The sequence below is a fragment of the Gavialis gangeticus genome, unplaced genomic scaffold (assembly GCF_001723915.1).
Source record: "Gavialis gangeticus isolate Ggan-Ray unplaced genomic scaffold, GavGan_comp1, whole genome shotgun sequence".
NCBI lineage: Eukaryota > Metazoa > Chordata > Crocodylia > Gavialidae > Gavialis > Gavialis gangeticus.
In genome coordinates, this window is record NW_017729032.1 from 38,536,305 (window position 1) to 38,550,822 (window position 14,518).

Consider the following 14,518-nt stretch of genomic DNA (forward strand, 5'->3'; position numbering starts at 1 on the left):
AAAAAAAAAAAAAAAAAAAAAAATAGTTCTCTGAAAGCAATATCCACCATATATCCAAGCACATCATCCATCTTGAAGTTCAAATTTTCAGGATTAAATATTATGGGATTTTATATTGTAAACTAACCTCCAGTCACTTTCTCTGCTTTCTGATTTAACCAAAGATTTAGTCTAAGTACCTGAATATAAACACAGACTAGAGGACTCAAGTGGAAATATGGAGGATGTATGACTTTCACAGAACCTCAGTCACAAACTTTTCCATTAAAGCCATACTCCACAAATCCCCACTCTTGGAGGCTGCAAAGGTGAAGAGCTGTCATACCCGGTAAGAGAGAAAGCTGGACTAACTGTACCACCTGTACATACAGAAATACAGTAAAAATTTCTTAACTTTCAAACAATGTAATATTGTATACATAAAACAATTCCCACTATCCATGACAAAGGATTGAGCTAAATCTTCAGATTCAAACAAAGGAAACACTAGATCTGGTCAAGTCTGAGATGCAGTGATAGGATAATAAGGTTTATTTTAAAAATATGCAATAGATTGGGAGCTCAATGGGACAAGAAAGTCACCTCTGACTAAAAATGCAACAGACGTGTAAAAATGCAACTCTGGCACTATCTAGATCAGGAGTCAGCAATGTATGGCCCATGAGCCAAATCCATCCTACAAACATTTTGATTCTCCACAGGGGACCAGTGGCACAAATCTGCGCCACATAAGCCATCCCTTCTATATCATACGACTATGCTATAGAGCCTGTTGCTCTACCACATCTGGACCTACTCCCACTGTAGAAGGGATGGGGTTCAGTGGTAAAGCAGGCAGCTGGCAGCTCCAAGTAATGGGGAGTGGGTCACAAAGGGCTGCCTGAACTGACAAAAGATTGCCAATACCTAGTCTAGATAATATCACATTCAAAGAGTACTTAAGATGGGACAATTAATGAAACCACCCACCCCTGAGAATTTTACAAACCTAATGTGTGTTTCTTTCTGGAATGAAACAGAAGTAATCTTTCACTCAAAAATTAAAACTATGAGAAAAAACCTATTCAGGAACTACTACATGTATTGTTTAGATTTTTTTTTCTATTGTCTTTTACAATATTATTTATTATGCAACCAATTTAAGTTGCGAAGCAGTACAATTTTTAAATGCCAACATATAGTTGAAAGCCAAACTTCTAAACAAAGGTAGAGACATACATTTGTCACTACAATTAAGTACATTACTACCCCGCCCTGCCTTCTACAATTAAGTCCTTAAGCAATAATTTCAGCATAAATAGCAATCTTTACCTTAAAAAGGGTAATTTGTACATAAAATACTGTTGCAGACCAAAGTGTTTAGTACAAATTTAGTAAAATATAATTTTACTTATAAATAGCATTTTAACAAGAATACGGTCAGTCCACACATACAGAACTTTATCTACACCTATTATATATGGATCACACCAACGGTGAAACAAATATTCTTGCTAAGAAGTCAGATACCAACCCATCTCTCCATCCCTTTCCAACCAACATTACCTGACAGATGAGAAATTATATTTTAAAAGGTTTATAAAATAAATCCCTAATGAAAAAGCAAGCTAATTAAAATAATAAAATTAAATATGGCAATGCATCTTAATTTAAGATATAATGCATTACACAGGAGAGCCATCTGTACAAGTAAAAACTATATAAAAGTACAGGTTAGTAGAAACATATGGGCCAAGCTCAGGATTTGGATTAATCCAAATGAAGAAAAAAATATCATTTGCTACTGAAAGCGTATATCTTCTCTTACTCACACCAATCCACACAAAACTTCAAGATATAAAACCTTATTTTTAATCCAAACATTAAAGTTGCTTTGCAAAAAGGTAAGTGTGATTATAATCACATACAGTAAAAGCCATGTTAACCAGCATTTCATTAACCAACATACTTTTTTAATTGGCGTGCTGGTTGACACCGGTCAACATGGCAAAAGGGAACCCAGATGCGGGACTTCTGGTTTTGTCAAATCCCACAGCCTGCGGGAAAGCAGCCTGCACGGAGCCCACCGTCTCTTTTCCCCAGCACAATGACACCAGCTGAGAGGCAGCACGGTTAGTCTGGGATGTGGATGCACCAGGAGGGACATCTTTGCCCAACCAGGCAACACCTCTCAGATAACTAGCGCATTTGATTATCCAGCACCCCATTTCCCATGGGTGCCGGATAATGTAGCTTTTGCTGTATATGGAAGTAGCATCCAGTAATCAACATCACCTTCAAGAGCCTCACTGACAGGAATTACATGGCAATGTGGCTGCTGCTCTAGAATTTACAATTTAACATAATTAAAGACTTAGCACTAGGGCTCTGCAAAGCTTCGGCCACAGATTAGATTTGGCAGAGATCTGGCGCGATTTGGCGGCCAAATCTCCAACTCCTAATCAAATCAGGAGACCCTTTAATCTCACTGAATTGAATTGGGAACCTCTGAATTGATTAGGAGAGATTCAGAAAGATTTGATGATTCAGACACAGACACAGCTTTAAATGTTTTTTCTACATACCTCAAGGTATCAGGTGGCTTGTGAATGCTCAGATGTTGGGGCAGATGGAGCGTCCCACAGGAACACAATGGGGGAGATAGGGGGTCCCCACTGTGCTCAGCAGTGGATCAGAAGCACTTCTGGGTCTGCTGGGCAGCATGCGGAGGATCAGCCCCCTGGTGCCATCACAATGTTCACAGGCCGCACCTGGTACCTCAAGGTACGCAGAAAAAACATTTAAAGCTGTGTCTATGGCTGAATCACAACCACTAGGGCTGTGTGAAGCTTTGGTCACCGATTTGATTCGGCCGGATTCTGCGGCTGAATCTCCGAATCGCATCAGAAGACCCTTTAATCTCTCTGAATTGAAACAGAACCCTCTGAATCGATTCAGAAAGATTCGATGATTCAAACAGAGACAGCTTTAAATGTTTTTTCTACGTACCTGAAGGTACCAAGTGGGTCATGAATGCCGAGATGGTGGGGCAGCTGGAACGTTCCACAGGAGCAGACCTGGAAGTGAACCAGAAGCACTTCCGGGTCCGCCAGGGAGTTCATGGGGGACCACCCCCCTCAGCTTGGTGACTGGTGCCTCCTGGGTCTGGGGGGGCACCCAGGATCCCCCCAAGACTGATCACTGAGCTGGGGGGGGGCGGGCGCCTGGTCAGGGTCCTCACAAGCTTGGCAGCTGACCCGGAAGTGGATTGGATGCATTTCCCCTCCACTTCTAGGTTCGCCCCATGCTTCTGTGGGATGCTCCATCTGCCCCACCATCACAGCGTTCACAAGCTGCGCCTGGTACCTCAAGGTATGTAGAAAGAACATTTAAAAGGTGTGTTTATGGCCGAATTGCTGATTCTCCAAATTAGCACCAAATCTTCATATTTGGATTCAGCCAAATCGAATCAGGACAGTGATTCAAATCAACTAATCAAATTGCTGTCCCCGATTTGGGCCAAATCTGAATCAAATACAGCCCATTTCACACACCCCTGCTGAGTACAGTGAGTGGTTCATAACAATAGGGAGGGGAATATATATAATCTCAAACTAAGAGCAGGATTCTAAAACCTCTAACAGCATACACTTAGGACCAAAATGCAGCTCCGAAAAGAATTATCAGGCAGATGTCATCTCTTTCAATTTGTCTTGGTTAAAAAAATCTTAAAATACAACCAGCGATACTTAAGTTAGAAAATGCAATGCTGAACAAGACTTGTTCTGATCTACACTGATTACCAAGTAGCATTTAGCAGCAGCTAAGGACTCCCAAATGTGTTCAAGCATAAGATTTTATACTGCAGAAACACAATTTCAGATTCCAGGACAGAGACCAATCTGAACTAGTAACCTTGTATCCCCTTGTTGGGCAAGCCTAACTTTCAGAAATCAGCTTTTTCCCCCCCCCAACAGCAAATTTTTATACATTTGGTTGACAGTTGTGGAACCTTTAAAACAATTTGGCAATTATCTCAAGAAAAAGAATCAGATCATCTGAACACAGAACAAATAATCCTCACCAAAATGTTTTTGTTAGAGGAGTCATGTAAAAAGGTTTTTAAATAAAAAACAGCTAGCTCACTTAGGACAAAGATAATCAGAATTAAAATCCTAAAGAAAATTTTAAAAAGTAAAACATATAGACTCAAATGGAAGATTAACGCAGATTTCTAAGAATTAAAATTCCATATTCTTTACACAGGTCACAGGCTTAAATGCAAAAGTGCGTTAGTTCCTAACAAATAATCTGTGATACATATGAGGTCTATGATGATAAAGTTGAGGTCTGTAATAGTAGAGAACTGAGGCCTGTAGTGATTAAATACTATTCAATAATAATCAAAGCCTCAGATAAAAAGAAAAGATATTCTGAAGGACAGCACTATACTCCACGTCAAGACATTCACAAAATCATAATGTAACAAATACAAGGATTCCCATGGGTTTACCCTCTTGATTCTGACTAGTTAAGACTTTCACGTGCCAAACAATTAGTGTTCAGGGTCTGGACTCCATACCTCAGGAACAGAGACCAGTATCTGTGAAGAAGTCTATACTTGTATTTGAACAAATGACCCAGATTTAGAAATTATGTTTCTACTGATATGAATGATTGATATGAACAGCCTCCTACACTGGATACTTGGGAACTTAATATTAACAAGTGAAGGATGATATTCTTCTAACTAGATGACCTATTCTTCCTCTAGACAGTATACTATCAGAACAATTTTACAACATTGTCTGGTTACAAAAACAGGAAACTAGAGATTTCAGACTAGAAAGGCAGTCAATTTCAAAATGTACAGGTAAGATTCAATAAGAGATTACTCAAAACCAAACAAGGAGTATACATCAAGCAGCACAAAGCAAAACAAACAAACAAATGAACAAACAACAACAACGTTTGAGCCAATTAAAAGGAGGTTCCATAGACACCTACACTTGAGTTGGAATGGCTAATTTTCCAAGCAGATTGATGTGATTTGTCCAGATTTTGGCACCCAGGACCCCTACGTAGTCAATATGAAGAGTAAGGTCTCTCGGTTAAGCAATTCAAAGGCAGATGCCCTGGAACACAGAGAATGGAGAGATCTAGAAGTGTTTGGACACATCTTGCTGGGATCCTTTGACCCTAGCTGACTTCCTGCCCTTACGGCAGGGGGCTGGACTTGATGATCTTCTGAGGTCCCTTCCAGTCCCTAAGGTCTATGAAATCTATGAGGTATTTTCCAAGGACAAGTCACAAAAGGCAAAAATGTACAGACAGCCAGTAAGAAACACTACAGCATGTGAGCATGTCTAATGACTAAGGAACTTCAGTGGGATAGGGAGACTGGGGTCCTGGTCTCTATTACCTGGCAATCTGATGGCTTGGGGTTTTTGTTTTAAGCCAATGACTGTCTAATGTAAAATGCATGAATTGTCCAAGCAGCAGGAACAACTGCCAATTAACAGTACATTATGTACAGGGTTTGACAGTTGGTTGTGAATGGTTAAATTAAATTATAACATTTGATTACAAAACATCAAATGACTGAGACATGAGCAACTAAATAAACAAATCTCATAACACCATATACAGCAAGCAAGATATCCAAAGTCTTTCTATTATCAGTAAATTATCCAAGAACTGCTATTCAAGGCTCTGATGACATACTAGAGCTGTGTACAGTTCATGTTTAATAACCCAGAGTTGCTTGAGTTGCACTGCCTGCCCTACACAAGAACTGCATTCTAAGAGTTTCTCCTTCAATTTTCTCTATTTATCAGCCAAGACAAAAGAAAATGTATGAAGAGAATCAGATGTGAATATTTAGGAGAGGAATAATTAGAGATGTGATATTCTTGTTCAGCCAGCATGATGCAAAAAAGAACCCTTGGACCCCGAGAAGAAATTAAGGAATGCCTGAATTTAGACTAGAGACTTCCATATATATCAAGGTGCTCCTGCCCATTACAGGATACAGATAAATGATTAGTATGTATGGACTGACAACATATTTCTAAGCTTACTCAATTTATATGGTCACATGAAAGGTTTGAAATATGTAAAAAGTACATACATTTGTTTTAAAATATTCTGCATAGGTATTAGAATTTTGGACACAAAACAAAAATAAATCTTACTGTATTTACTTGACTATGACACCCTAATAAATTTGTAATTTTTAAAAACAATTTTCCAGATATTGCATTTAATTGTTGGAAGTTTGTCTTAAATTCGCCCCACTCCCACTGCTACAGCAGGAAAAATAAATCTTGTTCCTTCCCCTCTTAAATTTTCCCCCCTGCAGCTCCTCTCTCTGCCTGGACTATTACACCCTAGTATCTCTAAGCACGTGGAACTGAGAAGCAAATCTGAGAACACTGACTTTGAGATTAACATGCTTAAGAAAATATAACTCATCCAGAATTTAAGAAAAATTGATTAATTTAACTTTTTTGAGGCCGCTACAAGTTTGAGTTACAGGTATTCCATAAAGACACTTTTAAGCAGCACTTTTGTACCTACTTATATAAAGTACCAGGCATATTAATCCAAAGACAAAAGGTTCATGATTTATCATACAGTTCACTGTATGGTAAATTTGCAATGTAGTGGCTCACCATGACCTGAAAAGGTGACAGACTCGGGGAGACTGAGCACAATGGGAACTATATCTTATTCAGACAGGCTGCACTAATCTATCCTTGTGGTAGGTTCCAAGATTGTTTACCCCATATAGGCCATGTGTTTTATAGTTATGCTGTCAGCTCATATTGTGTTCTAAACACATACTTAATCCTATGAAAATAGTAAGTTACCAGTGAAATTAAAAATTTTGTCAAAAGTAGGCATTGCAGGGACGGGCTGGTAGCTATCATATTGCTGAAAATTAATATTTGGGACACAGGTTACTGAGAAATCCAAATTGTAAAATCAGTTTCAAACCTGCTTAAAATACTATTTGAACAATCAGGAAACAAAATTACATTTATACATTACAAAGTTCTCTCACCTTTAAAAGTTTTACCAAGCAAAATGTATATATAAAACATATTATATAAACATGGCTAAGACTAAATAAAAATTATGCTGGCATCTGCAATATTTATCTGTGATGTCCTTACCTATTTTTGGTAAACACAACAACACTAATTGCAAGTTCTGCAATTATTCTGCAGTCTTGAAACTGCTTTTTTGTTCGTCTGTTTTTTGAATAAAGCAGATGTAGTCTTAATACTTAGGAACTGTTACAACATTGTCATCCTTAGCAAGCCAGAGCAAGCATTCCAGGTGGAGTTTTGTGCATGGAAGAAACACAAATACGAAGATCTAAGCATTTGCCCTGCAAAGTCCATCACCATCGTCTTTTGGAAAAAAAGCATTTTAATGCCACCCCCAAACAATCAAACTTGCCTACAAAGAAACATACAAATATGTCAGACATTGATAAAACACAATTTGCCTTATTCATAGGAAATAATATTCATGAGAAGAATAAACCACTGCAAGATAGCAGGACTCTTGTACATTGTTTCATCAGTTTAATTTAAATATACATTTACTGTTAATTGTATTTCCAGAATCCAGTTTTAAGAAGTCCCTAAAACTGTTAAGATGTCAACATGAACACTTGTCATTTTGTGCACCACCAGTATTCAAACTGTACTGCAATGAGAAGACAATTCATCAAAGTGAAACTCTTCAATAAACCTTTTATAAGACAGCTTGTTTAATTTTGCAGCTGTTTATGCTGGCGAACACAGCCTACAGTCATGAGGTCTCAGATAACCAGGGATAAGTCCAGGTCTCAAAAGCTGCTACTTTTCCCACGATACAGCAAATCTATCTGCTTTTTGTCAGTCTCACACTTGCAGATGTTTAGTGACCTTTGTACTTGAGGATTTATTGTACAACCACCTAAACGTCTTCAAAGGACAAACTGGGTTAAAAATACTCCATACAATGAGAATTCAAGATGCCCATGGTTAATGAGATTTTTAGAAAGAAGGAAAAAAATAGATAGTTCTAGTCACAAATATAGCCTTTTCTTCTTTTCTGTAAATAAGGGTCAGGTTGCACTAGTATCCAGCCCTGTTCCCTAGATATTAAGGGAATTCAAGAGACCCCCTCCATTTGTCTTCTCATAAGCAGAACTCACGCTTATTATTCACGTTCATTTGCATGCATATCCACAAGAAGCAAAGCCAGCCACAGCAGCAGCATCAAGAGCAGATAATGCAGGAAACCTTCACTCCCACCAAGAGGGCTGAGATTTGGATTGTGGTGGGACGGAAATAAAGGCTATAGAAATGCCTTTTTTTTAATCCATACTCTTTCAAAAAAAAATAAGCAAACAACTTTATAGTATTCTTGAGGGGCAAGGAAGACTGTACTATACTGCTTCCATGCTATATTCCATTCAAGTCTTATTAGGGCTTCTAACCTACAAGCAGCTTTGGCCTCTACTATTCAAGCAGTCTCTGCTGCTGCTGTGTTTGGCTCCTTCTTCCAATACTTATGGAACATATCTGAACAGTAGAGCTGTTACCTAGGAAGTCAACCAAAATCTAGAGAGTTATCATGATTTTTAAAACAGACCAAAGGAAAACAAATGATTAAGAGAAGAGGCAGGCATTTAGCAATATAAATCTATGGAATTTCAAGGAGACATACAGACAATTTACCATTCAACAAAAGGAGATATGACACACCTGTACCACAGTTCAGCTGCTCTGCAGTAACTACACTGCACACAGTCTCTACCTCTTGTGAGTACAAGGTAAACCATGTCATCTTACTCTTTCATTGAGGCCTAACCTAAGGCAATTTCACTTCCAGTTACTGTGAGATGAGAGCATACAAACAAGATGTTACCATGGAGCAGCTGAAGTCCTACCCCCTTTTTCCACATGGTATATTGTGCATATGTCTATGCCTTCAATCATTTAAGTACCTATGTCACTTTTAGCAACAGGACTTGTGTATCACTGACCATTTTACTTAAAGTATGCGTCATAATTCCCTTTTTAAATTTTAAAAATCTGCTCTAAAAGTCGCTGCTAAATTACTGCATTTAACATTTCATCAAGTTACAATATTCATCTGGTCATGTTATAATTGTTTTATGCCACTGCTACAGAATTACAGTTGGGTCGCATCCAAATCTAAGAATACCAACCTTGCTTATTTTGAGGGTTTTTGCTGACCCGATAAGAAGATTCAGTATTTTTTTCTGGTGCTGGATCAGAACAATCCCACATTAAATCAGTGCACTGAAATAAAAGCAGCTTTTATGCACTGAAATGAACATCTGGTGAAAATATTCTGATACACAAACCTACAACCTTAAATTTTAAAAGCCACTCAAACCTGGATGCTAACCATTTTACTATTTGAATAGCCTATAAATTAACTGTGTTTAAATTAGAAAATATTGCTTTTAAACAAATAAACATGAGGTGATGGAAAATAAATTGCTATATTTGCTACCCACTGTAAATAAGTTCTCCTTCTAGCAAATTACAGTATTTATGCAAACTAGGAGATACCTGAAAAGATAAAGGAGAAAAGAATAAAACAGATTTCAAAACTAAAATTTATGTAGTGATCTTCCAACTATAACAACATTGTATAATGATTAGCTCTTAGAAAGTTAAGTGAGATATGAAACTTTTTTAAGCTTTAAATTTAAAGACAACTCTCACTCCATTAAAAAAAAATATTGAAGTAAATTCTTTGAACATCTCTGGGCTGTCCCTAATGCCACTACCACCAGACTACAAACTTGGTAAAACTTCAACTATCATATCAAGGAAGTACAGCAAATGAACAGCTCTGTAGCACTGTTTACAATTTTTGTCAATTAAAAATAAAACGAAACATCTACAGGCAACTGAATATATTAATTTCCAAAGTGTACTGACTAGAGTGTGCAAGAATTTTCTTCTCAAAATAAGGCAAAACACAGTGAAAAAAATTGGAGTTTACAAATTTGAAAGTAAAAAGACAGGGAAAGTCATAAATAAATGAAAATAGTTCGATATAACAGTCTCTGGGTGGCCATTACACTTACCATTTAGGTCCTTCTTTTAAACTGAACAGTGAAAAAGGATAGGATATAAGTGAAGGAAGCTTACTTTTTCAAAGCTTTTAAGAAACAAAAACAAGTATTAGAAATAGATTATCATTTCCTTCCATAGAAAATACATAATGCTCTAAAGATTAAGAAATATGCCATACTTAAAGTAGGCTGGGAAACCCATTATGAAGTTCTGATATAGTAAAACCCCCCCACAAATATTATGCTAAAAATAACAAATTTCAGACAACTAAAATAATTTGATTAAAGAAGAAATTGTCAAGATGATAGTAGATATTCCATTAAATGCATCTTTTCACAGTATCCAGTAACAGTGGTTCACATTTCTGGTCTACTCCAAAATGCCTACTTTTCAATGAAGAATCTCATTGATATGTTAGAACTTAAGTAGCTATCTATGAAACTCGTTTCATCTTCCATATTCAAGAATGACATAAGTCCCGTACAATGAAAACTACTAGTAAAGGAAATAGTAAAAGGGGCATGCAATTTCCATTCTTTTTTTTTGCATTTTAAATTAAGCTACTTCAGTAAAAGCCAACATATCACAACAGCAGCAGAATCACTACAACTGACTAAACAAAATCGACTCTTTCAAAGCATTTTACAGAACTGTCATTTAAGTTCATGTAACATTCCCATTTGAAAATATAACATGTATTCATAACAATATATAGCATAATTCAGATCAATTTTAGCAGTGATATACTTCTGAATACATGTTTTCTGCAGCAGACTATTAGTTTCCAATTATCAGAAATTGATAAAACAGGATGGACCTCAGCGGAACAATCACAAATTTTTCAAAAATATTTTGAAATGCTTCAGGCTTATTCTACCTGGAAAGTCATCCTAACCTTTACAATTGTGTAATAAGTGCATATATGACACAGTAATTATCAAGCTACATTCAGTTTGGTGTTCAGCGCTTCTCCTTTGAAGATGAGCCAAATATCACTGAAATAACAGGACCTGTAGTATATATCCAAACATGTTTAAGGCTGTAGTTACATAAAATGAATGCTGTATGTAACAGATCTTATGTTGTAAATCTTGAGATTAAATGCAAATTGCAGCTAAATTTACTAAAATTTGGTAGCACCAGGTCACTGATGGCCCACATCCCCCTGCTTTAACTGTAGCAGATTAGGGTACTTTTCATGTCTTTGGCCAATATGCCTTGTAGTTGTACAACAGAGTCAATCATATAGCTTTAGGAATAGCTTAGAACAGAACTTGAAAAGGATGGTTTGGATAGAGATGATCCTTCCTTGACCAGGGAGTTAAATTAGAGGTCCCCTTCCAGCCCTATAAAATCATATTACACAACTGTAAAGCACCACAAAATTCAAAATGTTCTAAGTTTCTAACTGTACCTGTGACAGGAGCATCTCTACTAGAGCCTGTTCTATTGGTGGCTCCGCCCTCCTGTTATGGGCCAACTGCCTGCTTACTCACCTGCCATGCCATGATCTTAATTAATTGACTGATGTAATTAGCAGGAGGCTGCCCACTTTACGCACCCCAGTGCCAGGGGGTGCTATCTGCAGCTCCTTTACCACCCCTACACTGCAGCCCAAGCCTTGCAGATGGTACTAATGTGGTCTTTGCCTTCTCTCTCAGGGGCTTCCCGCTGCCCCCCTTGCTCTGGGGGCTTCCCGCTCCTCACAGCCCTCTCTCCGGTCTCCTCACTGCCCCCCTTGCTCTGGGGCCAATGCACCCCAAATGCTGCGCCCTTTCTGGCGCAAGGATCCCCACGCGGCCTCCTCCAACCCCTAATAGCCTCACCCAGTCCTCCGGTTAAAACAGTAAACACAAAAACACAAAGTCCCTAGGCTATAACATAAAAAGCTAGACCATCCGGCCAAACAACATTCAATCCCTACCAGAAAAATACTCCAACCCCAGTAGCAGCCAGGGGATGCTCACACAGTCAGAGTTCTCCCCTCCATCTGTACTAGCTGAGCTCTTCCTCCCTCAGCTGCCACAGAGGAACTGCCCTCCTGCCTGGGCTTATATGGGCCAGGCCCTGCCCCTTCCTGTCAGCTGGCCCCACTGATTGGCCTAGCAACCTGCACTCTGGCTGCCCTGGTGACTCGCAGCTGAGCCTCCCCCTTCTTGCCACTAGGGGTCTCTCTCAAGCTGTTCTTCTGCTCTCAGGCGCAGAGCACCTGAGTGCTCTGCGACAGTATCATAATAAATTTATAAATGCACACAAAAGGTATCAACTTTTAACCACTTGACTTATAAAAACTGTTATATCTTACATCCTCTATTACCCTAAAGAAAAAATAAATGCTTAATCCTTACATATATCTTTTTTCACAATGCAAGGATGTATGCGAGTGAAAACCAGCAAAAAAACAAAAAACAAAAACCAACTCTCTGCTGAAAACTTCTTTTTGGTGATGTAATCAACTAGTTAAACTGGCCAAAAACTCTACTAGCAGGTAGCAACACCACATCCAGATACCTGTTTAAAAATAACCTTAACAACTTATTGACCCAGCTTTGTGTTCCCCCTCTCCCACACATCTCTCCAGGAAGGAACCTACCTAAGTTTTCTGAAGAATTTCTCAAGATGTTTTAGAACACAAATATACTTTCATCAGTCATAACAGAAAATGTGATAAACCTGAATGTTTACAAAAGATTATGTTCCTTTCCAAAAAACATGAAATTAATGAAACATTTCTTCATGTTTTCAACAGCTAAGCCAATAGCTACACAATGAATAGTACCACTTCATGTCAAGTTAAAATGTTTCCCTCAAATTAAAAGTGAAGTTAAAATGCTGGCACAAACTACATAAGTGTGGAAGTCATTGTAATGGTGTAAAGCAGACTGATACTCATAAAGCTTAGTTCCCTTCAAAAACAGTTCTATCCATGTAAGGCATGGATACCCTTTATTTTAAGTATCCAAGTGGTCTTAGTTACACCCTTAACCAAATCAAAACAATAATTCTGTATATACCAGACATTCTTTTGTGATGTCACTGCTTCACTATTTTTCCAGGCACTTTTCTTCCAAGAGCAGACCAGACCTAAATTACTAATGTAAAAAAGCAGAATTTTTAAAAACCCAATGCATTCACAATAGAAGAAAAGAACATTTTTCTTCTTTTTAGGTTTTCTTAAGTGTTTAGCTAGAAGGGCTTTGAAGAAAATTATATTCTCACTCCACTAGTTATAGTAGATTCAAGGTGGGCAGCAATCTTATACCCTGTTTACATCCTTTTTCTTATATATTAAAACCTGCATAAACCCTTGCGTGGACACTTCTTTTTAAGAGCTGCTTACTGATTCAGATAAACTTAACATAAACCAAAAGAAAAATGTCCAAACAGAGGTCTGCACCAGTGTAAACAGATTTAAAATTCACAACTTTAACCAAACCAATGCAACTCTCCATTTGGATGCAGCCCAGAGAAAATATGGGAAATATGTATGACCCTTGAAGAAAAGTGGTATTGTTGGGAGAGCAAATTTATACAAGAGATGAGGTCCTGAATGTGTAAATATATAAATATTTATACACTTTCTATTAGCTGAAATCCTGAGTCACTGGGAGAAAAGAAAGTATTTGTCATTATGTACCAAAGACAAAACTGCAATGCGAGAAGTGGGCCATAAAAATGAACTGCTGTCATTTTGCTGTAAAAAAGTAGCACTATTCAAAAGACGTAAGAGTAAGAGCAAGAGCAGACAGGAAGAAGTCACAGGAAGAAATCACATCCATCTGGTCCTCCTAGAGAATACAGGGACAGTCATGCCAGACCAACCTTATTTTTTTTACTTTACACTTGAGATGTTAAGCAAAGATTCTACTTACATTGTCCATGAAATTTGGTTTAAACCCTCCTTCCTGCTGCCGTCTGAGTTCTTCCTGTTCTCGCTGGCGTAACATCTCTTCTTCACGACGTCGGTGCTCTTCTTCATGTCTAAAAGAATTAATAAACTTGTGAAATTAAGTTCTTAGCTTTTTCACACTGCTTCACTGCATCAGGCCTCAAGGGCTAAAACTAATTAAATTTAAAACAAGAACACTTGACTCTGCCTACCAGCCTTTGACATTTCACTTAGTTACTGTGGTATTTACTAGGCCTGTGTACAGCAGCTAGTATTCGCTTCAGATTCAGCTGATTCGGGGGACAGTGATTCAATTTGGTGATTTGAATCACTGTCCTGATTTGATGCGGCCGAATCAGATTAGGAGATTCAGCAGCAGCCGAATCTCTGAATCAGCTGGGCCAGGCCCATCCCCTGCCCGCTCTCCCAGCCCTGCAATGGCTGTCCTACCCACCCCAGCTCCCAGCACTTGGAGGAAAAAAAGCCCCAGCTCAGCAGATGCTGCCGGGCAGAGGGCCACCCCTGCTCCCCCCCC

At 38.3% G+C, this 14,518-nt stretch overlaps 1 protein-coding gene across 1 annotated transcript in view; it reads right to left on the bottom strand.

The window, feature by feature from the left end:
• PSPC1 (paraspeckle component 1) overlaps positions 1-14,518 on the bottom strand; it is a 61,035-nt gene that overhangs the window by 23,796 nt on the left and 22,721 nt on the right. The window contains exon 6 of the mRNA XM_019523786.1: positions 13,967-14,075. Coding sequence (XP_019379331.1) covers positions 13,967-14,075 — 109 coding nt within the window. The remainder of the gene's footprint in view (positions 1-13,966; positions 14,076-14,518) is intronic.